The sequence below is a fragment of the Protomyctophum parallelum genome (genome assembly GCF_964188405.1).
Source record: "Protomyctophum parallelum genome assembly, chromosome: 19".
NCBI classification, from domain to species: Eukaryota; Metazoa; Chordata; class Actinopteri; order Myctophiformes; family Myctophidae; genus Protomyctophum; species Protomyctophum parallelum.
This window is the reverse complement of record NC_139717.1, coordinates 21867793-21893371: the sequence shown is the minus strand read 5'-3', so window position 1 is coordinate 21893371 and position 25579 is coordinate 21867793. Positions and strand designations below refer to the sequence as shown.

Genomic DNA, 25579 nt, shown 5'->3' with positions numbered 1-25579 from the left:
GTAAATGAAAACTATTGAAAAGACTATGGCTAAAACTAAAATCAAAATTTGCTGTCAAAATCAACACAGCTGAGCAAGCAAGTGTGACCACTCTTGGTCACTCTGCCCAGCCCAAGGGGAAGGGTTGCACTAAAAAAAAAAAAGAAAAAGGGCGGGGAATGTCACCAACAACAATGACGATGTGAAACTAACTTTGTACACCTCCCTGAATAAATAAATATATATATATATAAAAAAAAATCAACACAGGTGTGCACTCACGCATGGCGCACACGCGACACACCCATGCACGTGCGCACACACACACACACACACACACACACACACACACACACACACACACACACACACACACACACACTATCTCTCTCTCTCTCTCTCTCTCTGTCTCTCTCTCTGTCTCTCTCTCTGTCTCTCTCTCTGTCCTTGGTTTTGCTCTGATTCTCTGTGTTTCGTGACTCTGGCTATTTTTAGTTCCATGTGGAGGTGAACAGTTTAATAGCCTCTCCTCCCTCCTTCCCGGCTGAACAAACACCCGTGAATGAACGTGTTCTGTCGACCACGAACAAACACCTAGAGCACTGACCCATTCTGTCTGCCTCTGGTACACCCAGAGCTACTGTATACTCTGCTGACTCTACACGCTGGGGCGTTTGGACCGACAGTCCTACAGTCATGAGTCCGACACCCTACTAGGGCTTTCACTTCTACTGATCTTTTTTTTTTATTCACTCCAAGGAACAGCAATGTCCGTCTTCACCTATGTGACTATGAGTACCAGTAGGAGCAAAAGTGGCGCTGTTGTGCCAGAAACAGAGAGAGAGAGATATAGTGCTGCACTGTTGCCTGCTAATTACAGCGAGAGAGAGAGAGAGAGAGAGAGAGAGAGAGAGAGAGAGAGAGAGAGGGAGAGAGGGGGAGAGGGGAGTTGCACCACTCAGTTCACACAGGTGTGATTTTACTAGTTGACTAGTTGCCTAGTTTACTAAACTAGGCAACTAGTTTAACTACCTATTACTATTATATTATTATGTTTTTTAATAATATTTGTACATTTAAAAAAGGTGAACATTGGTGACTATAATCTCTTATCAACACAAAGATACAAATAAGAAACACATGTGTAATGAAGGGAAATGAAGCATGTATGTATGCTAAGACATCTTTATTTGTTTTCACCACCAATGCTGCTGGCTTACTGGTATACTTGATTTGCTTTGAGAAATCAGCAAACAATACAATGTAATATTGAAAGACCATAAAAACCACAACAAAAATCTAAGTTTGCTTTATTGAAGCAAACATATTTTGCGGCTCCAAATGGAATTGCAATAATGTTTTGGTCCAAAAGTGTCTCTTTTGATGATAAAGGTTGCCTATACCCCTGCCCTGCCCTACCCAAACCCCAACCCGAAATATAACCTCACAGGAAGCCACGGGTGAGTTTTAACCGGCCAGGCAGGTCCGACTTATGGGCAGTCCCCAACCTGGCTGCAGTCTGTCTGTCTGTCTGACTGACTCTCTCTCTCTCGCTCTCTCTCTCTCTCCCCCCCCCCCTATCCCCCTCCCCCTCTCTCTGTCTCCCTCCCCCCCCCCCCCACCTCTCTCTCTCTCCAGAGTCCAGATGTGGACATGGAGGACCACAGCAGCAGCGGGACGGTGCTGATGGAGCCGTCGCTGGGCGGGACCCCCGGCGGGGGTCCCGAGGGCAGCGGGACGGCCACCGCCGCCACGGTGCTGACCCCGCTGACACCCATGTCGCCCCAGCGGCGCCAGGCCCTGCTGGGCAGCCGCAGCTGCTATGGCGCCGCCCTGGAGGCGGCGGCGGACCCCTGGGAACTGCACCCCGTCGACTACACCAAGATCAAAGAGGTGAAGGGAACGGCATACACACACTGCAGTGTTGTTTTCCTCGACTCAAAACTGAGCTATAGCTGATGAGAACATGACGTGGCTGGCCAGGGGGAGGCAGTATAGAGACCAGGATTACGCCATGTTTTTTGTGAGGGTACCTACCCTAGGGGACACGGGGAGAAAGACCCTTTCGCCAACCCCACCTTTTATCTTTAAATGATAATGTGATGTCACTATATTATATTGGTGTCTAATGAAGTACCTCATAAACACACTTACTTACGCAAGCAGAGAGAGCAGGTACTAGTTTTGCCCAGGACGATATTCGATGTGTATGCACCGTCCCAGCAAATTACGTAATGACTACTTGTGCCTGATATGGCAGTGGTGCCAGATTACATACATGTATGAATAGGAGCATTACCTTTAATCCTCCATATCGTCATTACGTCACCATCGAAAACCAATTACACTCTGGCATTGGGTCCTAATAAATAATTATACTGTATACATGATAACATATTTTATTTCAGTTCATATACCTTTTCGGATATCGATGATTTATTTGTCTTTGAAAAACTAAAAAGGGATCCAGAATAATTCTAAATCGATAAAACTGTATTTCTTGTATAGATAGAAACTTGTACCATACTTCATAATACTACTTTTTTTATTTGCATAAAGTAGGTCGCAAATAGCTAAACCTAATAATTCAATATTTCAAACGTTCCTTCACAGAGAAGCTGAGATTTGACAGTTTGGAGCGGTCGACAGTACTGGCACGCTCTGCTTGCGCACTAGTAGGCCAATTATGGCCTACTAGTGTGCAACAAGCAAGTAGGCACTCGACAGAGTGCATTTCTAGTTATATTACTGTTTATTTCATTGGCATGTTTGACTGTCAAGGGTTCAGCCTCCAGGAAGAAGCCCTAAATACAAAGGGAATACATCATTGCACATAAAAACGACTCCAGGGTGTCTAATGAAGTACTGTCACCTCATAGACACATGAAAAACTGGAAAAATACAAATAATATGTCACAAAAATATGTCACAAATATGTACTTTAGTACCAAAAGAAAGGAAAAGATTAAGACCAAACTGAAGTCGTTTTAAACCAGAGGAATCATTCTGGCTTGCTTGCGGCCGCTCTGTTGCTTTCCCACCACTGTTTAGCATGCATGCCGGGCTGCTATGATCCTCTTAAGCATTCCATCAGACCATGTGACCCTCTACAGAGCCAATCAGCATGCTCCACCGCCACCACACCACATGCATGCAGCCAATAATGCTAATGAGAGTGTGAGGTGAGCTGAGGCTACACCACCTCATGGCTGACAGGATTACAGTGCCACCCTGTGGCAGAACACAGCAAATGCACTTCTTTGTCACTACATACTACATATTAACAAAATAGGGAGCTGTCCATTCAGCACCATGGACAGAGTCACTACACAACATAATAAGGAGCTGTCCGTTCAGCACCATGGAGAATAGGGAGATGTCCGTTCAGCACCATGGACAGAGTCAATACACAACAGAATAAGGAGCTGTCCGTTCAGCACCATGGACAGAGTCAATACACAACAGAATAAGGAGCTGTCCGTTCAGCACCATGGACAGAGCCAATACACAACATAATAAGGAGCTGTCCGTTCAGCACCATGGACAGAGCCAATACACAACATAATAAGGAGCTGTCCGTTCAGCACCATGGACAGAGTCACTACACAACAGAATAAGGAGCTGTCCGTTCAGCACCATGGACAGAGTCACTACACAACAATAGGGAGCTGTCCGTTCAGCACCATGGACAGAGTCACTACACAACAATAGGGAGCTGTCCGTTCAGCACCATGGACAGAGTCACTACACCTAACCCCCTAGAACAGTAAACGTGGGTGATTTTCACTCGGACGATTACATTTTTGTAATTTTCATAATGTTGCTTGAGGTGGGTGGGTCTTTCAGTACCTTCATGATGCTCAGTGACATCATAATGTTGCTGATGTCTGAGGTGGGCGGGTATTTCAGTACCTTCATGATGCTCAGTGACATCATAGTGTTGCTGATGTCTGAGGTGGGTGGGTCTTTCAGTGCCTTCATGATGCTCAGTGACATCATAATGTTGCTGATGTCTGAGGTGGGCGGGTCTTTCAGTGCCTTCATGATGCTCAGTGACATAATGTTGCTGATGTCTGAGGTGGGCGGGTATTTCAGTACCTTCATGATGCTCAGTGACATCATAGTGTTGCTGATGTCTGAGGTGGGCGGGTCTTTCAGTATCTTCATGATGCTCAGTGACATCATAGAAGGTAGGTTTGTTTCTCTGCCAACATCCCTGTTTTTGAGTGGTGCAATCACTCCAAAGAACAGCAATGTCCGTGTTGGTTAACCCATGTGTTGTTTAACCTATGTGACCTTAACCTATGTGACTTTAATGAGTACCAGTAGGGGCGCTGTTGTGCCAGAAACAGAGAGAGATAGTGCTGCACTGTTGCCTGCTAATGAGAGAGAGAGAGAGAGAGAGAGAGAGAGAGAGAGAGGAGGGGGGGAGAGGGGAGTTGCACCACTCAGTTCACATGGGTGTGATTTATTTTCTACAGGCAGGTGTTCGGGTGAATTTCACCGTGTTTAGTGATAGTGTGATAGAGACAAATCCCATACACCCACAGTGAACTTTTTTTCTTTTTTTTCTTCACTGGGCCGTTCTCACATGTCCCAGGGTTGAGTGTACCAAAGGAGAAGTTCCCAGCTCCATTTCCTTTTTTTTTTTTTAAGGAATATTTTTAACCCATTCAGGATGGGAACCCCTTTTGGTGTTTTTAAGCATTATGTTATACTTTAGCTATTGAAAAAACTACAAGCTTTTGCCCCCCTGTGATATATCTCTCCTCCCTCCAACAGGGCGGCGACTTGGATCCTTTCCACGATCTCCTGGATGAACAGAGGTACCCGGGAGACCTCCCCCTGCACTCCCCCAAACAGCCAGGAGGGGGAGCTCTGCACTCCCCCAAACACAAGTTCTCCTCCTGTAAGGAGGCCAAGAAGGAAATGATCACGTAAGTGGATGGATGGATGGATGGATGGATGGATGGATGGATGGATGGATGTATGGATGGATGAATGGATGGATGGATGGATGGATGGATGGATGGATGGATGAGTGGAGAATGGCACTATAAAGTGAATCGGCACCCTAGATATCGACATTGTATCGAATGGGGAAGTAAGTGAATCGTCGCTAGCCTCGCGTATAGCGATACTAATATCACTGCGTGGATAATATTGCGTGGATATTAGTCTTGTTTTTTTCTGCGATGTCCCGCCCCATATCTGAATACTGCGCTGTGGTTGGTTATAGCCCGGATCCAGACGAATCTGGTTGGCCGTCATAGTTCCGGCCGTGAAGTCCTCCCACAATCGGGAGGGGCCAGACTTAACTCATCCATCACCAAGGACTTATTTAACTTATTTTTTATGATGTCCTTTTTTTTCATTTTTTTTATACATAAAAATAAAAATAAAATAAATTATATATAATGGCGGTCATGGCCTTTTGGCGCCCCCTGGTGGCGATCTGCCTGGGGGCAATATGCATTGCAAAGGCAGACAAGTCTAAATCGTCCCACCCCTAGTGGGCCGTGGACACTGACAGTGCCCCCCCCCCCCCCCCCCGGTCCAGAAGACGCTGAGAACCACTGCTCTGAAATGATTACTGTGAATGATGCTCATCTGTCTTGTGTCAGCAGTCTGTCCAGTTGTCTTGTCTTTTGTCTTACCTCCCAGTCTGTCCAGTTGTCTTTTGTCTTGTGTCCCAGACAGTCTGTCCAGTTGTCTTGTGTCCCAGTCTGTCCAGTTGTCTTGTGTCCCAGTCTGTCCAGTTTTCTTGTGTCCCAGTCTGTCCAGTTGTCTTGTGTCCCAGACAGTCTGTCCAGTTGTCTTGTGTCCCAGTCTGTCCAGTTGTCTTTTGTCTTAACTCCAAAACTGTCCAGCTGTCTTTTGCCTTACCTCCCAGTCTGTTCAGTTGTCTTGTGTCCCAGTCTGTCCAGTTGTCTTGTGTCCCAGACAGTCTGTCCAGTTGTCTTGTGTCCCAGACAGTCTGTCCAGTTGTCTTGTGTCCCAGTCTGTCCAGTTGTCTTTTGTCTTAACTCCCAAACTGTCCAGCTGTCTTTTGCCTTACCTCCCAGTCTGTCCAGTTCAATAAAAGGACAGATCACACCAATATGGAGCAAGCAAATGTTGTTTGCAAACGATTATGTTGGCGATTAGACTCATTTAGCAAGCATACAATATGAATAGGAGAGAGAACCCCCCCATGGAGACTAGACACTGATGGTGGCGTGCAGAGCAGATGGCCCACTTTGCCTTCAGCTCCAGGGATGAGGGCCTTTCTCGGCCCCGACCCGCTCCCATTGTTTACATTGTGGCCGCAGCACCCCCCCCCCCCCCCCCCCCCCCAACGACAACAAAATATTCTACATTTTGGGCCTGAGAGGCTGCATCTCATCAAACGGTGGTCCGTGGATCAAATGCCGAATATATAGTGGAACTTGATGTGAAAATGATTGAAAACCACTGGGCTAGCTGATAGCTGTCGTGTGTTGTCGTGTCTTGCAGTCTGCCCAGCTGTCAGCTAGCTGATAAGAGCATGAGAGGAATGATGACTCCCAACTCACAAGACCTCAGGTGAGTCTTCACCGGCATCATTTTGATTTTGAGCATCTGCCGAGATACAGATTGTTTTTCTCCCCCGATCAAAACTTTTATATTTTATAGAACACGCTTATATGCCATATATCATATCACAAAAGTATAATATCCCAAATCACAGACAATATCCAATCTAATATCATGGATATGGATATAATATTGATACGGTAGGGATGTCCCGATCGCGTTTGTGAAAATTACGCGATCTGCCTCCTGATTTCCGATCGCCCGATCGGGACAACCCTATACTCACGATAGGCCGGCTTCACTGGACCCGTCTGTCTGTCTGTCTGTCTGTCTGTCTGTCTGTCTGTCTGTCTGTCTGTCTGTCTGTCTGTCTGTCTGTCTGTCTGTCTGTCTGTCTGTCTGTCTGTCTGTCTGTCGCAGGTGTCCTACGCCAGGCTGCGACGGATCTGGACACATAACTGGGAACTACGCCTCACACAGGAGGTACACACACACATCACATGCACACGCACACGTGCACGCGCACACGCACGCGCACGCACACAGCATCACGTCATCGAAGGCCTGGGCTTGGGATTGACTGATCATCATCAGCTGTGTCTCCAGATCCGTCACAGCAGTGACGCTTACAGACCTTCAAGACAGACAGGAGGACCTGTGTGCATTTTTTATTTTTACTAAACTTAATGTCAGAGTCACACGTGAGCCGCACGCACGCACGCACGCACTCACGCATGCACGCACACACACACACCACACACACACACACACACACACCGTATTGTACCAGTGTATATATTTCATGGATATTAACCCATTTAGACCTGAGGACGCATCCGTATCACCTTATATTCAACCCCCTTAACCATTATTTTAAACTTTAGCTGTTGAAAAATAGCACTGCTATTTTTGAAAAATTGTACTGGCGCAACGAATTTGCTTCTGGGGCGGTCCCTAGAACAACATATTTTCAAATGGGGGTCAGCGGCCAATTACATATACTTTTTGGGGGTCCGTGACATGAAATAGTGTGAGAAGCACTGACATAGAAACAGGTTTTTCTTCAAAACTGTCACATTTTGTAGAATCTGGCCTCAGGTGTAAATGGCTTAACCCATTCTGGGCGGGAACCCCTTTTGGTGTTTTAAGCATTATGTTATAATTTAGCTATTGAAAAAGAGCAGATCTACAAGCTCACAGCGCGGCACCGAGTGCCATACGAGCTTGTAGGTCTGCTATTTTTGAAAAATCCAGAAAATGCGGCACAAATCTTTGAACATACATTCTTTCAGAGTGAACGTTTTTAACTAAAATCTTTGCTTCTGAGAGGTTCCTGGAATATTTCTCAGATGGGGCTCGGTGGCCCAATTGCATATCATCTTTGGGGTCCTTGACATGAAATATTGAGCACCACTGATACAGAAACAGAAAACTGTCAGGATTTACAAGACAATTTAAAAAATGTCGACGTCAGGCCTAATACACTGTTGTGTCTTATCGCCCTGCAGTCTGTCAGGCCTAATACACTGTTGTGTCTTATCGCCCTGCAGTCTGTCAGGCCTAATACACTGTTGTGTCTTATCGCCCTGCAGTCTGTCAGGCCTAATACACTGTTGTGTCTTATCGTCCTGCAGTCTGTCAGGCCTAATACACTGTTGTGTCTTATCTTATCGTCCTGCAGTCTGTCAGGCTGTCCACGAGCTAAGAAGAGTGGGATAAAAATATTACACAGCAAAGAAGACAAAGACGACCAGGAGCCAATCAGGTGAGAGCAGTCAGGATACTGAACCAATCAGGTGAGAGCAGTCAAGGATACTGAGCCAATCAGGTGAGAGCAGTCAATGAGACTGAGCCAATCAGGTGAGAGCAGTCATGGATACTGAGCCAATCAGGTGAGAGCAGTCATGGATACTGAACCAATCAGGTGAGAGCAGTCAGGGTACTGAACCAATCAGGTGAGAGCAGTCGGGGGACTGAGCCAATCAGTTGAGAGCAGTCAGGATACTGAACCAATCAGGTGAGAGCAGTCAGGATACTGAACCAATCAGGTGAGAGCAGTCAGGATACTGAACCAATCAGGTGAGAGCAGTCAGGGTGCTGAGCCAATCAGGTAAACAGCAGTAAGGGTGCTGAGCCGTCAAGGTATGGGGATGTATCTGAATTGCTACATTCTAATTCCTACACGGGTTGTGCTTATAACCACGCCCCCAGGACAGTTAAGTTTACTGAGGTTAAGGTTAGGGTTAGGTTTAGGTATAGTTTTATTGAGGTTAAGGTTAGGGTTAGGGTTATAGGTGTCAGGAATGCATTACGGGTGGACCCAAAAGCAGGCAACAGGATGCAAAGCAGACTATCTTCAAAGTGTTTATTTCAATAAACCAAGATAGGGCAAAATAACAGCACAGCAAAAACATGTACACTCACTTGACAGAGGTCTATGGACCAACAAGGACACTCTGCAAACAAAGGGCTTAAATAGACAGGGGTAACAGGACACAGGTGAACTCAAAATACAATCAAACACAGGATAGGCTAGGGGACTAAAAGGACACAGGTGGAAACACTGACAAGTAACACGGTAGGATAGACAAGGTAACTAACAGTAACAAGGAAGACAGGAAACACTAGGAACAATACTACAAAATAAGATACACAAAACTAAGGCAACAACAGAGTAACAGAAAACCAAAACCAACGAGAAACAGACAGGAATACAAGAGCAAATACATATACATGACAGAAATACATATTATAGTCCAAACTCTAAATAAGGACAGTCAAAGTTCACGGTCCGAGGAGCGGATCGTGACAGTACCTCCCCCCCAACGGACGGCTCCAAGACGTCCAACAGGGACCACCAAACAAGGGTTGGTGGTGGGGGTCTGGTGGAGGGACACTGGGGCAAAGGACCAGGGGCTACAAAAACAATCTGGGCACAGGGCGAACCACTGACTGGACTAGGCAGGGCAAAAACAGTCAAAAACACAGAAAAGACTACAGAGGGAAATCACACAGACAAGCAGGCGGGCAAACACACAGACAAGCAGACAGACAGAAGGTGGGACAAACCAAAAGACAGACATATTAACTGACAGACAAGCAGGCAGGCAGACAGACATGAGGTTTGACACAATAGGCGGGTAAAGGGGTCAGAGGGGCGACAGGAGGAATGGGGAGTAGACAGACGGACAAACATATTGGCATACACACTAGCAGACAAACATACAGGGAGACAGGCGGACAGACAGAAAGGGAGAAGGACTAACGGGCTGGTAGGTGGGGCCAGGGATCTAGGCTGGGAAACAGGAGGACTAGGAGGGCTAGGGGCAGAGCTAGGGACGGGGCTACAAACAGGGCTGGGGACGGGGCTGCAGACATGGCTGGGGACGGAGCTAGATTTGGAGAGGGGACACAGACAGTGACAGTGCATGGACTGGGGCACCTGAGAACAGTGAGACTGGAGTGCAGGCTCGAGGTCTTGCCGCTGTAGTGCAGGCCCAGGTTCTGACCGCTGGAGGTCAGGCCCGGGGTCCGGCAGCAAGAGGGCCTCCTCAACAATGGCAGTGAAAACAGACAGTTCTTGAAGTTTGCAAGGGGTGTCCGAAGGGAGAGCTGACAAAGGCAGTACATTGGGGATGGCAGAAAAGGGTTCAGGTGGGACGTCGGCGGGGACAGCCGAGGCAGGAACAGACATGTCGGTGGGGGCCACCGACGCAGAAACAGACATGTCGGCGGGGGCCACCGACACAGGAACAGACATGTCGGTGGGGGCCACCGACGCAGGAACAGACATGTCGGTGGGGGCCACCGACGCAGGAACAGACATGTCGGCGGGGGCCACCGACGCAGGAACAGACATGTCGGTGGGGGCCACCGACGCAGGAACAGACATGTCGGTGGGGGCCACCGACGCAGGAACAGACATGTCGGTGGGGGCCACCGACGCAGGAACAGACATGTCGGTGGGGGCCACCGACGCAGGAACAGACATGTCGGTGGGGGCCACCGACGCAGGAACAGACATGTCGGTGGGGGCCACCGACGCAGGAACAGACATGTCGGTGGGGGCCACCGACGCAGGAACAGACATGTCGGTGGGGGCCACCGACGCAGGAACAGACATGTCGGTGGGGGCCACCAATGCAGGAACAGACATGTCGGTGGGGGCCACCGACACAGGAACAGACATGTCGGTGGGGACCACCGACGCAGGAACAGACATGTCGGTGGGGGCCACCAATGCAGGAACAGACATGTCGGTGGGGGCCACCGACACAGGAACAGACATGATGCCGACAGGGGCCGCCGACGCAGATACGGGCATGATGTCGGCGGGGGCCACCGACCCAGGTCTTGACGTGGTGTCGGCAGGTGCAGCCGACTCAGAAACAGACAGGGTGTCGCTCGGACACAGAAGCACCTCGGCATAGCTGGGTAGTAGCAGCGGAGGCCCGCCACCACTGTTACTGGACAGCTGGAGAGGTGCATGCAGGTCGCCGGGTGGGTGTGCACACTGCTCGCCGGGCGGTTGTGCACACTTCTCGCTGAGCCGCAGTTGAGGCCCACCGTCGCTGAACAAGTGCGGAGATTCGCCGTCACCGCAGGTGGACAGCAGGGGAGCCTCAACATGGCTGGGCAGCAGTGGGGCCTCGCCACTTCCGTCGTTGGGCCGCAGTAGAGCCTCGCCGTCGCTGGTCGACAGTGGAGGCTCACCGTCACTGGGAAGCAGGGGCTCCTGGATGCTGGGCAGTTGGGAGCGTTTGTGGTGGCGACGACGCCCCCTTGCCCGGTTCCCCCTGACGCTGGCCAAACGAGACCCAATGTACGGACCTGGAGCTGAAGAGGTCTCCGCATAGACTGGCTCGGGGAACACAGGTTCAACAGGGGCAGTTTCAGGACCGACAGGCTGGAGACCTACAAACCCTAGTCTGATAGACTGGGGCTCAGGCTGGGCACTGACAGGCTGGAGTGCAGGCTGGGAAGCAGACCTCTGAAGGCTTGCAGATTGTGAGTCAGGAGTATCGAGGAAGTCTTTAGCCCACTGAGGTAACGAGCACCTCAGCCAGGGTTTACAGGAAACCTCCCTGCGTGCTAAAAAGAGAGCCGCTTGTCTGCTTTCTTGACTGGCGGCCCTTCTCCACTCACCCTGGTAGCACAGTATGGAGTAAGTTGCTTCATAAAGTTCATCTTCAACAGAATAAGCAACTGGATCCATTCCCATGTTGTCAATCTCCTCTGGGGCAGGTACAGGGTAGTCTTCCATGTCAGACTGCTTCATAGGCTTGCTCCAAACCTGCATGGTGAAAATACTCAAAAAACTAAACTTGCCCGCTGGGTCCAAACGGGTTGGTCCATACTGTCAGGAATGCATTACGGGTGGACCCAAAAGCAGGCAACAGGATGCAAAGCAGACTATCTTCAAAGTGTTTATTTCAATAAACCAAGATAGGGCAAAATAACAGCACAGCAAAAACATGTACACTCACTTGACAGAGGTCTATGGACCAACAAGGACACTCTGCAAACAAAGGGCTTAAATAGACAGGGGTAACAGGACACAGGTGAACTCAAAATACAATCAAACACAGGATAGGCTAGGGGACTAAAAGGACACAGGTGGAAACACTGACAAGTAACACGGTAGGATAGACAAGGTAACTAACAGTAACAAGGAAGACAGGAAACACTAGGAACAATACTACAAAATAAGATACACAAAACTAAGGCAACAACAGAGTAACAGAAAACCAAAACCAACGAGAAACAGACAGGAATACAAGAGCAAATACATATACATGACAGAAATACATATTATAGTCCAAACTCTAAATAAGGACAGTCAAAGTTCACGGTCCGAGGAGCGGATCGTGACAATAGGGTTACGTTTAGGCTGTCAATCACAGCGACTGGCCAATCACAGCGCGTCGACTGCACAACCCGTGTAAGCATGGTATGTCGCGTCTGAATCAGTGTAACCACACTTGGGCATGGCATTTTTCCGCTCAGAGCAGGCGTCTCTTCGTGGTGTTTAGACAGCTGGTGGATGGAAAATGAAGCTTGCGCGCAGCTTCCATCTGCCGCAGGTGGGCAAGCTTCTCCGGGAATCTTGCCGACGCGGCATTCTGCCGCGTGGGTGGAGCTTATAATTTCCATCCACCAGCTGTCTAAAAAAACAGGAAGAGACGCCTGCCACGAGCGGAAATTGGCCGCGCCTGGACACCTAAGTGTGGATACAGTGAATGGGTATAGAGCAGGCGTCTCTTCCTGTTTGTGAAACAGCTGGTGGATGGGAAATGACGCTCTTGCCAACTTGCAGCGTCGGCAAAAAAACTGAATCGCTTTGCCGACACTACAAGTTGCAGCCGCGCGTGAGCGTCATTTACCATCGACTAAATATCAACTAAACCGATATATTTTTGGTTCGATACCGAGGCCAAAACATCGGCCGATACTGATATGATGAGCTCATTGGGCTCCATGATGCCTCCTGTTCAAGCGCCCTCTGTGCCAATTGCACCTTTTCACACACCTGTTTTAATATAAATTGATTACAGTTTACAAATGTGTCCTGTACGCGCTCATAACACTCCGGTAGCGGTCCGAGAAAAGTATTTAAATAAATAAAAAAAAGGAAATGAAAATGCTGCTGGCTTATGCTGTCTGGGAATGCAGTTTTTACAATCGTAATATCTCGGATTCTTCTTTTTGGTGTCAAAGCAAGCTTGGATTTGCAGCTCATTTACCTAAATGATATATGATCCTCAATTACAAAGATCAGACCAGTCTGAAGCGAGTGGTGCAACAGCAACGCCTATTGGTACTCTAAACATCGGGACATGTTCACATAGGTTGGGACATAGGTTGGGACATACGGACATTGCTGTTCCTTGGAGTGGTTGCACCACTCAAAAAGTATGTTTTAGGTTGTTTACACGACAATCGCGGGAAATGTTACACAGCGGATTTCGGTTTCCGAGTGAAACGGCTTTCAGAATAAGATGCTTCGCATATATTAAATGACTGGATTGCGTGCTCTGAGCCACCACCAGATGGCGCTGTTGGTGGCAAATGAGTTAATTATCCATCCCTTTTGGTGTTTTAAGATATTATGTTATACTTTAGCTATTGAAAAATAGCAGATCTACAAGGTCTACGAGCTTGTAGATCTGCTATTTTGTGAAAAATCGTGAAAATGTGCCGCAAATCTATGAACATATATAGTATTCTTTCAGAGGGAATGTTTTTAACTCAAATCTTTGCTTCTGGGGGAGGGGTCCATTTTCAGCGGCCAATTACATATAATGTCTGGGATCCTTGACATGAAATTGTTTGAGAACCACTGACATAGAAACACAGGTTATTGAGAAAACGGTCATGATTTAGAAGACATTTTGTAGAATCGAACTTATAGGTCTAAATGGGTTAACTTAAAACGCTATTGTTTTTTTCTATATGACTTGTCTTCCAAACCTCCTCTTTCCTTTCCTCTTCCAGGTGTCCCGTGCCGGGCTGCGACGGCCAGGGCCACGTGACGGGGAAGTACGCGTCCCACCGCAGCGCGTCGGGCTGCCCCCTGGCGGCCAAGAGGCAGAAGGACGGCTACGTGAACGGCTCGCCCGCCCTGGCGTGGAAGAGCGGCAAGACGGACGGCATGAGCTGCCCCACGCCCGGCTGCGACGGCTCGGGGCACGTCAGTGGCAGCTTCCTCACCCACAGGAGGTGTGTGTGTGTTGTTAGTCTTTTTGAGTGCTGCGACCACTCCCTTACGGAGCTATGTGTGTGTGGGTGGCTGGGTGGGTGCGTCTGCACATATTAACTGTACATACCGTTAACTATATTATGGTGATTCCGGGTGTGCCAGTACAGTACAGTGACCGTACAGTACAGTACAGTACAGTACAGTACAGTACAGTACAGTACAGTACAGTGTCATTTCTCAACCGTTTCGGACCCGGGGCGGCTCGCCGGAATCGGTGGGTGGGTGGCTGGGTGGCTGGGTGGGTGGGTGGGTGGCTGGGTGGCTGGGTGGGTGGGTGGGTGGCTGGGTGGCTGGGTGGCTGGGTGGGTGGGTGGGTGGCTGGGTGGCTGGGAGGGTGCGCCTGAGCATGAAAACAGCATTTTTCACCGGCTAACACGTCACACAAACACACGTACGCACATATGAATTGTATACGTGGTGATTTTGGGTGTGCCGGTACAGTATACAGACAGTACAGTACAGTAGAGGGTGTATGGTAAAGGGACCCCCCACACGGTAACTCTGTCATTTCTCAACCGTTTTGGACGCGGGGCGGCTCGCCGTGTGGGCCCCCCCCCCCCCCCCTGGGGTGTACAAACGTGTAGGGAACTATAATATCTATATAATATCTTTTCAGTATTATGAACGTATGGACATTGCTTTGAACACAGCCTCTAAAGCTATACACTGAGCACCATGGTATGGTATTATGATGGAAGCCCAATAAAACACACAACGAGAGTGTCCAGTGGTGTGCACAGATACACTAGGTGGTGCTAGAGCACCTGCCCTTTTCCCTCTGTACAGCAATGTGCCCTTCTTTGTACTGTACACACAGTATGTGGATCATGGTGACTTTGATCAATCCATATTATTTATGCCCCAAAATCTATAAATCTCACACTATTAAGGCAACGGGCCGGTTCCAGGTGCTGCACAAGGTGCCCTTTTTTCTCTTGAGCACCTGCCCCTCTTCAATTTTTCACAAAATACACAGAACACCCATCCACAGCCCTCCTCCCTCCCCACATACACACCCACATACATAGAAGACAACACAGTTAAAGCATAATAACAATAATAATATTATACAAAAATAAATGTGACTCTTTTTTATATATAGAGACAGTCATGGCGGCAAGACTAACTGTTCAAGAGAGGAGAAACAAGGGATGTGTTTATTTTACATCAAAAATGAGTTAACAGTTTGACTGTTTTACACGCTTAACCCGCATTTCAATCAACCCCCCTTCACTGCCGAGATTATTGTATTACCTTTAGAGCATACGCTGAATTATTTGGCCTTTTAATCCGCGAAAATCCAGCAAAAAAAAGCTCCCGTGGTTTGTTATGATCCGAGCGTATCATCCACCATCTTGGTGCACCCGGAAGACGCACACAAGACTCGTCTCAATGAGGCGTTGCACTCCATGCATTTCCATTGGCCTCAATTTCCCAGAAGCCCTAGCAGCCCACAGCATGTGACGATTTCCGGTTTCGTCATCAAAACGAAACCATCTAATCTCTATCTCCGCGACGAAGACGGATTTTATTTTTATTTATTACAATACAGCGGATTAATCACATAAAACAAATGGCGGGTATAGCGGGGTTGGCAGCGACAGTAACCTGGAGTAATCCATTCCCGGCACGGAAACTGTTTTAATAGGCAGACTCTTCACATACTAGAGCATGTCTGAAATAAGTAATAAGTGTAAATATGAAATAAATGCTAACGTAGCTAGGTGTAATGTTAGAGTCCACAGAAGTGAACCTTTCAAGCCTGTTTTCTCAACCTGCTGTTTTCTGCAAGACATTAACTCTATAAGCCATATCTCCAAAACTGGTGGGTCAAACTGAACAACCAATATGTCAATTTGAAGCTATGATTCCTTGCTTTCACGTAACATTGACCACGAACCATGCACCTCAACGCCTCAACCAACTGCTTTGGCTTTTTTCAGTTTGACAAACATGCTGCTGCTACATGTGTGACTGTGTCCATATGGTTCCGTTGTGTAGAGAGAAGACAGCTGGGCTAAATTGGATAATAAATCATTGATCCAGCCAATACACGGTGTTCATTGATAAGTTACAAGTTGTGAAAAAATCCACTGTCCCTGCCACAATAGAGAGTCGCATTCCTGCCCCCTTTCATGACGACGCCAGGCCCAGGAAATAGTTTCCAATGCATTCTTCCCATAGACATTTCAAAACGTATTTATTTAAAGTCCTTATAAGCGTCAATATTTTGGACCAAACAAATAATTAAGAAGAAAAACCAAAAAATACGTGTTTTCTTCTTCTTTCTAATTATTTGTTCAGCCTGAAAAAATTGTGTTTGTTGTCATGATTTGTCACGACAAGAGTTGGCTTTGTCCAGCGGCGTAAACGTCTTTAAATAAATACTTTCTGAAAAGTCTATGAGGAAAATGAACGGGATTTCTTTTCCGGGTCTCTCGGGGGGGGGGGCGGGACTGCGACGCTCTATTGGTCACGGATGTCTGTGCGCGCCACTGAGAGTGTTATTGTTCATTATGTTCCAGTCTGTCCGGCTGCCCTCGAGCCACGTCTGCTATGAAGAAGTCCAGGATGACAGGAGTGGAGATGTTGACAATCAAACAGCGCGCCAGTAGAGGTGATATTACCTTCATCTCAAATAATCAGTGTTGTTTTTTTGGCAGCAAATTTTGATTTTAGTTCCAGTCATTAGTCTCTTGAATAGTTTTTCTTTCTTTTTTTAGTTTTAGTCACATTTTAGTCACCTGGAATGTCTTAGTGTTAGGCTGGTTTTAGTCGGCTGAATATCATACGATTTTAGTCGACTAAATCTACAGTTGATTTATTTTGGCAGGCCTTGATGCCGTCATAATGACCTTTTCACTTGCTGAAAACAGCAGATGTACAAGCCCACAGCGCGTCGCGCTGTGACGCGTTGTGGGCTTGTAGATCTGCTATTTTCAACATGCAACTAATTGTAAAATGACTTATACTGGATCTCTTGTCCACTAGTCCCTTCCTAACATTTTAGTCTAGTTTTAATTTGTTGACGAAATTGTCAACATATTTAGTCTTAGTTTTAGTCGTCATAGCTTAGTTTTAATTTAGTTTCCATTTCGTCTTAGCTTTAGTCGACAAAATCAACAACACTGATCTCAATGGACGGACGTGTTCCAATCTGTTCCTCTCACAGTATAAAATGACACTCAGTGGCTCATGCACTGTTCAATGAAACTCTCCTTCCAGGCATAGAAAACGACGAGGAAATCAAACAGCTGGATGAAGAAATCAAAGATTTAAACGAGTCGAACAATCAAGTGGAATCGGACATGATCAAGCTTAGGACTCAAGTAAGTCTCTCCCAGAGCCATAGAGTAAGACAGTCACGCAAACTCCGTTCACTTCATGGGGCTTCAGTCCAATGGCGGCTCTATTATGAGACGTAGCCTGCGGAGTTAGTTCAGGCAGTCATACTCGAGGGGGTTCATGCCATGCTCAAAGGCTCATACTATACATGCTGCATTACTATGTGGGCGTTAAGTGTGTGCAAGTCCCACACGTCATTCATCGATGCGGTAGTCAGCTGACCAACTGGGCTCACTAGACTGCATGCTCTTCCTGCCTTCCTCTGCACATGGTTCCTGGTTGTATGTGATGTTTTCTCCCACCACCACCACCCCAGCACCACCGGTGGTCTCTGTTATTTATGCTCCCCATGGGGGTTTTATTGTATATCTATCTCCCTGCTCCTAATGTTTTATGTTGGTGCTTAATCGTGCCGAGCAGGGAGAAAATCCAGCAGAGTCGAACGCCAAGTCAAATATCACGTGTTATTCTGTCATTCTGTAATAAATATTGGTAAAGTCCTGGACCGGAAGAAGGCAGAAATGCATTGGACTCAGGGCAACAGCCCAGCTTTAATGATCTTAGATCCCTTTATTTTAGATTGTTTTGTAGTAATCGTACAACATAAACATTACAGAGACTTTAGCTGTCACTGCACAATACTTTAAAACAGTTGTCATGTTGCACACATGCCTAAAAGTATTTGTGCCGCCCTCGTCGAAAACAATGTATTTCAAACTCCTACTTGACCCTCTCCAGGCTCCATGAACAGCGCTCGGTTTCTGCCCCCTCAATATCGTAACTCAATTTAGATGCCTCTGGTCTCTCCTACGCTGTCTCCGTCTCAACTGTCTCTCCTATACGCTATCTCTCTCTCTCTCTCTCTCTCTCTCTCTCAGCTTATCTACCGTCTATCACTCCTATACTGTCGATCTGTCTCTCAACTTTTCCTATACTTTATTTTTCAAGCCAAGTTTGAAAGAAACCAGTTTTTACACATAATTTAGTTAGCCTGGATCCAGCCCAAAGACCCCGCCCACTCTCTGAGTGGACTGCGTCTCTTGGTCTGGTGTTGTGCTGTGAACCTATCATTTCTTCGGTACAAAAATGTATTATCCAATGAGAAACGGTGGTGGGGGTGGGTCTAACGAACAACCAATCAGCGCCGAGTCCCGTTTTCAACGTCATCACACAGCGCAACACACAGAGGAATGAGGGAAAAACAACACCAATGGCTACTAGTGGTTGAGGTTTAGTTCAGTTTTGTACAGTTTTGTAGCAAAAGCTTGTAATTATCGAGCACGCATGCAGGAGAAACCCTTTTTTGTAAAAGCGCTCAAACTTTCTTCTTTTTATTTTCCCTGTCTTGATCTCTTTGTTTTCGTGGGAAAAATGATGCAATGGGAACAATCCACAAAAAAAACCAATTTGTACACTCTCAGAGTTAAATTAACATTGATTTTACAATATAAATTGGGGGTCCGGGAGATAGAAATGCCATTAACCCATTTAGGCCTGACGTCGAAATTTATAAAATGTCTTCTAAATCCTGTCAGGATTTGCGCCACATTTTCACGATGTTTCAAAAATATCAGACCTACAAGCTCGTAGCGTGCCACTCGGTGGCACGCTATGCGCTTGTAGATCTGCTATTTTTAAATAGCTAAAGTATAACATCATTCTTAAAACACCAAAAAGGGTTCCCTGCACAAAATGGATTAAATGGGGGTCCGTAGACTAATATGCATGTCAAACAGGGGGGCCCTTGAAATTAAACGGGTTGAGAAACCACTCAGTCGCCTGGCATATCTTTTTCAAATGTGGGGGTCAGCGGGGCTAATTATTGTCAATTTGGGGGTCCTTGACAGTGAAACAGTTTGGGAACCACTGACTGTCTGTCTGTCTGTCTGTCTATGTCCGTGTCCTCCTGTTTGTGTGTGTGTGTGTGTGTGTGTGTGTGTGTGTGTGTGTGTGTGTGTGTGTGTGTGTGTGTGTGTGTGTGTGTGTGTGTGTGTGTGTGTGTGTGTGTGTGTGTGTGTGTGTGTGTGTGTGTGTGTGTGTGTGTGTGTGTGTGTGTGTGCGTTGCGTCAGATCACCACCATGGAGAGCAGCCTGAAGTCCATCGAGGAGGAGAACAAGGCCATGGAGCAGCAGAACGACTCTCTGCTCCACGAGCTCGCCAACCTGAGCCAGACGCTCATCAACAGTCTGGCCAGCATCCAGCTCCCGCACATGGTACGGTATACGGCATACACACATGCCCCCCCCCCCCACCTTCACTTTTGGTGCTTTAGGCATTATGTTATAGTTTAGCTATTGAAAAATAGCATATTCTACAAGCTCGTAGCGCTAGTACGCTACGAGCTGGTAGGTCTGCTATTTTTGAAAAAAAAAGTGAAAATGTAGCGCAAATCTTTGAATGTATTTGTATATTATTTTCCGAGCGAACGTTTTAACTCAAATCTTTGCTTCTGGGAAGGTCCCTGGAACAACATATTTTGAGATAGGAGACGGAGGCCAAATACTTGGGGGTCCTTGACATGAAATAGTTTGAGCACAACTGACATAGAAATGTAGGTTTTTCCGAAAACTGTCAGGATTTAGAAGACATTTGTAAAATCGTCCTCAGGTCTAAATGGGTTAATGTGGCCCTCAGGTTAATTGTCAAACATGACCCGCTTTAATTACTTCATTAAAAATTAGTAGCTTAATGAGTAGTTATATTATCTTTTTTTATGTCCAATGTCCAATTTAGTTCATAAAGTTAACATGACTATAATTAAAGGCATTTGAAATTAAATAAAAAAAAATACTTTTCAGGATTCCAATTCAAAAATAGCAAAACAAAAATCAGGATTTCAAATAAAAAAAATTGATGATCTATACAAGCTCAAAATGCATCGCAGTGCGACGTGTTTTAAGTGAATTGTAGTAAATGTAATAAATGTAACGCTCATCTGTTTGTTTCCTCCGTTGGCTGTGTGTGTGTGTGTGTGTGTGTGTGTGTGTGTGTGTGTGTGTGTGTGTGTGTGTGTGTGTGTGTGTGTGTGTGTGTGTGTGTGTGTGTGTGTGTGTGTGTGTGTGTGTGTGTGTGTGTGTGTGTGTGTGTGTGTGTGCGTGCGTGCGTGCGTGTGAGTGCGTGTGTGTGCGTGCGTGCGTGTGTGTGTGTTTCGACACCTCACACACATTGACCACGAACCATGCACCTCAACACCTCAACCAACTGCTTTGGCTTTTTTTCAGTTTGACAAACATGCTGCTGCTACATGTGTGACTGTGTCCATATGGTTCCGTTGTATAGAGAGAAGACAGCTGGGCCTAAATTGGATAATAAATCATTGATTTATTAGCCAATACATTGATAAGTTACAAATATCCAGTTGAGAACAACTTTCCATTAATTAATGTGTGCTCAAAGTGGGTCGAGGGACCTTCGAGGTTCCTTTGAAGGTGGTCCAAATTAACCATTTCAGGTCTGTAACTCTGAGTGTGTACAAATGGAACCAAATGGACCCTACGGGTCCCTATGGGTCTAGCCTGGGGTCCACCTATACTTTCTATGGCATAGGCAGCCCCCGGCAAGATCCGCCGGGAGAATCTAGACACAGCTGCACGACATGAGACTAATTAATTAGAGTGACGGAGAGAGAGGAGTGTGTGTGTGTGTGTGTGTGTGTGTGTGTGTGTGTGTGTGTGTGTGTGTGTGTGTGTGTGTGTGTGCGTGTGTGCGTCAATTTAACAAAGGTGCAGACGATCAGAAATCAGCAGAGAGTGAGCGCTACTCTATGCCGAATTGAAGTGGACTCGGACCCAGACTTTTTTTTTCTCTCCCTGGAAATAAAAATGTCTGGGTTTCCGGGGCTACTATATGGGTCCATTTGCTTCCATGTGTACAATCTCAGGGTTAATGGGGGTCCTTGAAAATAAAACATTTGAGAACCACTGTCGAGGTCTCATAATCAAAATAAAAACCCAACAATGCTATGGTAAAAAAAATACAAAAATGCCCACAGACAAAGACAAGTCTTGTATGGACATGTTGGTGACCCCGGCCTGTGAGAACAGCCCTGTCACCTGCATGGTAGCGCACAGGCCCAATCTAGCCCCATTGAAGAGACAAAACAAAGCTCTAGTGTGATCTAGTAGTGTTAGGCCTCATTCACACATAAAGAACATGTGTTCTGTGCTCTGCCTGTGTTTAATGGCCACCTCGACGCTTTGCCAATGGGAGTCACATGGTTTGACCAAACATTTGTGTTTGATGGCTGTGTTCTGGTCCCCCCGTTTGCTCAAACCATGTGACTCCCATTTGGAAAAGCATTGAGGCGGCCATCAAACACAGGCAGAGCACATGCAGAACCTATGTTCTTTATGTGTGAATGAGGCCTTATGTGTGTGTGGGTGTGTGTGTAACAGACCTAATAGATTCTCCAGCCCCCTTTTTGAAACTATAGCTCCTCGCCACTCGCCCTACACACACTTCCACTTGTTTTGAGCATAGATAGATATATATATATGAACAATAGAGACGGCACTGGATGGGAGGGGAATCCCGGTGCCGTCTCTATTATTTATATATCAATGCTGAAACCAAGTGGAAGTGTGTAGGGCGAGTGGCTATAGCAGTGTTTCCCAACCTTTTTTGTCCCAGGGAACACTTTTCATAGCCTAAAAATCTCGGAGAACACCTATATATATTATAGTAAAAGTAAATAAATACGTAAAAGTAATATAATAAAATGAAAACACACATGACAGCACTCATCAAATAACGAGAATGAAAAGGACAGAGACAGTGCCTCAGTTTCAAAAAATTGCTCATATGCAATGTGAAATGCCACCTAATCCTTTTCCTTGTCTTTATTATGGGCCAACTTGTGAAAGCTGCATGCTTTTATTGTGCAGGGTCTCAGTTCTCACAGCCTGCTTATTTTCACATGCTGAAAATAGCTGATCGACAAGCTCACAACGCGTTGCGCCCGCAACGCGTTGCGAGCTTGTAGATCAGCCATTTTCAGCATGCAAGCATAACACGTGTATACGACGAAGAATAAATCACTGCGCTTCTGTGGAGGGAGGGAGATATATTTTGTTGGCCGAACGAGGCGATCATGTTTGGACATCTATGGACAGCTATTTTGGACAGCTATTTTTCGTGGCACATTATGTTTAATCACAACAACGTCACGTTTAATTTACGTGTTTGGGTCGGGACTACGAGAATCAATTACGCGGAGCACTTGGACACATCAAACGGAGCACCAAAGCTCCGCGACACACAGGTTGGGAAACACTGGGCTATAGGTTCAAAAAGGGCCCAGTGGTCTAGTGACTATAGACCACTGGAGAGAATGTATAATTAGTCTGCCACACACACACACGCACACGCACACGCACGCACGCACGCACTAACACTAGACTCTTGTGTCAGTGTGTGTGTGTATAGTATATCAGACTAATAGATCCTCTGTACACCCCTCTCTCTCTGTATAGAGACCCCCGGCTCAGAAACGCGCCCCCTGTAAAGCATATATCTGCCGCGGTGTACAGATGACCCACAGAGTAAGAACCAAGCCTCAATCCTTTATTATTATCCCTTCTGTCCTTTATCTCAATTACCCTTCTTTTCTGCACCCCCCCCCCCTCCCCACCTCCTTCCCCTCCTGCCACTATATGCTGTCACTGCATCACAACTTGTACACGTTAAATATCTGGGTAGCTCAGTCGGTAGAGCTCTGGCCTTTGGGACCACAAGGTCATGGGTTCGATCCCGGCCAACCGCCAACTCAGCGTATGAGTACAGCACGGCTTGGGTGCGGCAAGTTGTGCGGAATGTTCTGGGAGCTGATACTAGGCTTACTTTACTTTTTACATTAAATTACTATTCTAAACTATTATTAATGATTATTCTATCCATGTCACACCATTGAAATGAATATAGCGGCGGAACCTCACAAGATGAAAAAAGAATATGATGCAAACATTGAAATCAATAATGTGTATTGTTCAGCAGACACCAAACATAAGAGTGACCATTCATGAAACACAATAGTGTAATTGGAGAAGAATAATTCAAAATCTCAAATGAAATTTAAATTCAATCAGCAAATCATATGAGAGCCACGTTCACGTATGGATGGAAAAGGTCTACCAAATACCACGGATAGCTCCTTATTTTTTTTAAGAAGAAAAGCTAATGTACAAGATCACAACACATCATGCTATTTATTTTTTGTTTTATTCATATAGTATTTTTATTGAATTGTTCCTTCTCCTTTCCAATTGGCCCCTCACTTTGAAAGCCTGTGTCCTATTGGTCCATCCATGCTCTGCCTCTGTCTCCATTGGCTAATCCATTCACCCCATTATGACCTATGTCTGTTTACTGTCTGTGTCCTTCCTTCGCCCCTCCTCTCTTTTACAAACCTTTGTGTTCTACTTTAGCTAATGAAAAATAGCAGATCTACAAGCTCCGAGCTACGAGCTTGCAGGTCTGCTATTTAAAATGCGGCACACATCTTTGAATATATATTCTTTCAGAGTGAACGTTTTTAACTTAAATCTTTGCTTCTGAGAGGTTCCTGGAATAACATATTTTCAGATGGGGGTCGGTGGCCAATTACATAATAATGTTTGAGTCCTTGACATGAAATATTGAGCACCACTAATATAGAAACATACTGTAGGCATACTGTCAGGATTTAGAAGACTTTTTTTATTTATTTTAAGTCAGGCCTAAATGGGTTAAAAATAATCTTAGAAATTTTATTGGAGACCCCCAAAAATAATTTTGGGACACCCCCGAGGGGCCGCGACCCCCAGGTTGAGAACCCCTGGTCTAATTCAGGGGGTTTCAGCCAGTGGTCCCGGGGACCACCAGTTTCCAGGTGGTCCCCATCAAGCTAAACGATGGAGAGTTGGTAACCAAATGGACCCTTAATAGATCTTTAACTCTTGAGAGCGTGCATCTACAAGTTTGAGTGGCGCGCTATGAACTTGTAGGTCTGCTATTTTAGAAAAATCGAAGAACGACTGACAGAAACATAGCTTTTTCAGAAAACTGTCATTTTCAAACAGACATTTTTAGAATCTGATCTCAGGTCAGAATGGGTTAAATCATTCTATACACAATTAGAGAATGTTGAAAGAATTTGATCAGCATTTGCCTGTTATCTCATATGGTGCCGCATTAACGCCGCATTGGAATTGTAGACAAAATCTTATCCAACGATAACAAAATATTCGTTTGTTTTTGGCTAAATGTCATCAAACGGTGGTTCCTTGTCTCAAATGCCGAATACAAAATGATCCGTGTTGTTATGAAAAGGCTTGAAAACCACTGGTCTAATTGGTGGCCATGAACTTCTCCCCCCCCCCCCCTCCTCCTCCTCAGGAACCAATGAATGAGCAGAACTTTGATTTCCCCCTCCCCCCTCCTCCTCAGGAACCAATGAATGAGCAGAACTTTGATTCCCCCCCTCCCCCCCCCCTCCTCAGGAACCAATGAATGAGCAAAACTTTGATTTTCCCCCTCCCCTCCTCCTCCCCAGGAACCAATGAATGAGCAGAACTTTGACTCGTACGTGAGCACGTTGACGGACATGTACACCCACCAGGACCACTACCAGAGCCCGGAGAACAAGGCTCTGCTGGAGAACATCAAGCAGGCGGTTCAGGGCATCCAGGTGTAGATGATGCAAAGAAAAAAAACAAAACAAATCAATCACATTTGCATTAACCAACGTAAGCCCTCTTTTTTTATACTTTGTCGCACGACGGTGTTAAGCGGTGGAAATGGCATCTGAAAGTTCGCTATTTTAAATAGGGGATGCCATATGCTTGAAAGGGAGTGATACCCTATAGGTTGATTTTATAGTTTGTTGGTTTCTTTCCCACCCCAGCAGGTAAAAAACAATGGCAGGCTAAGCAACACAGCTGCAGCTAATGAAATTAATGATGGGC

The 25579-nt window shown here is 46.3% G+C and overlaps 1 protein-coding gene across 1 annotated transcript in view; it reads left to right on the top strand.

The window, feature by feature from the left end:
- LOC310876853 (myelin transcription factor 1-like protein) overlaps nt 1-25308 on the top strand; it is a gene marked incomplete at both ends in the record, with an annotated part of 95145 nt that extends 69837 nt beyond the window's left edge. Inside the window, 12 exons of the mRNA XM_083790505.1 lie at nt 475-537; nt 1618-1872; nt 3031-3161; nt 4722-4916; nt 6475-6543; nt 6955-7017; nt 8177-8299; nt 14029-14253; nt 16819-16910; nt 17519-17622; nt 19709-19852; nt 25168-25308. Coding sequence (XP_083646631.1) covers nt 475-537; nt 1618-1872; nt 3031-3161; nt 4722-4916; nt 6475-6543; nt 6955-7017; nt 8177-8299; nt 14029-14253; nt 16819-16910; nt 17519-17622; nt 19709-19852; nt 25168-25308 — 1605 coding nt within the window. The remainder of the gene's footprint in view (nt 1-474; nt 538-1617; nt 1873-3030; nt 3162-4721; nt 4917-6474; nt 6544-6954; nt 7018-8176; nt 8300-14028; nt 14254-16818; nt 16911-17518; nt 17623-19708; nt 19853-25167) is intronic.
- Nucleotides 25309-25579: the final 271 nt, after the last annotated feature.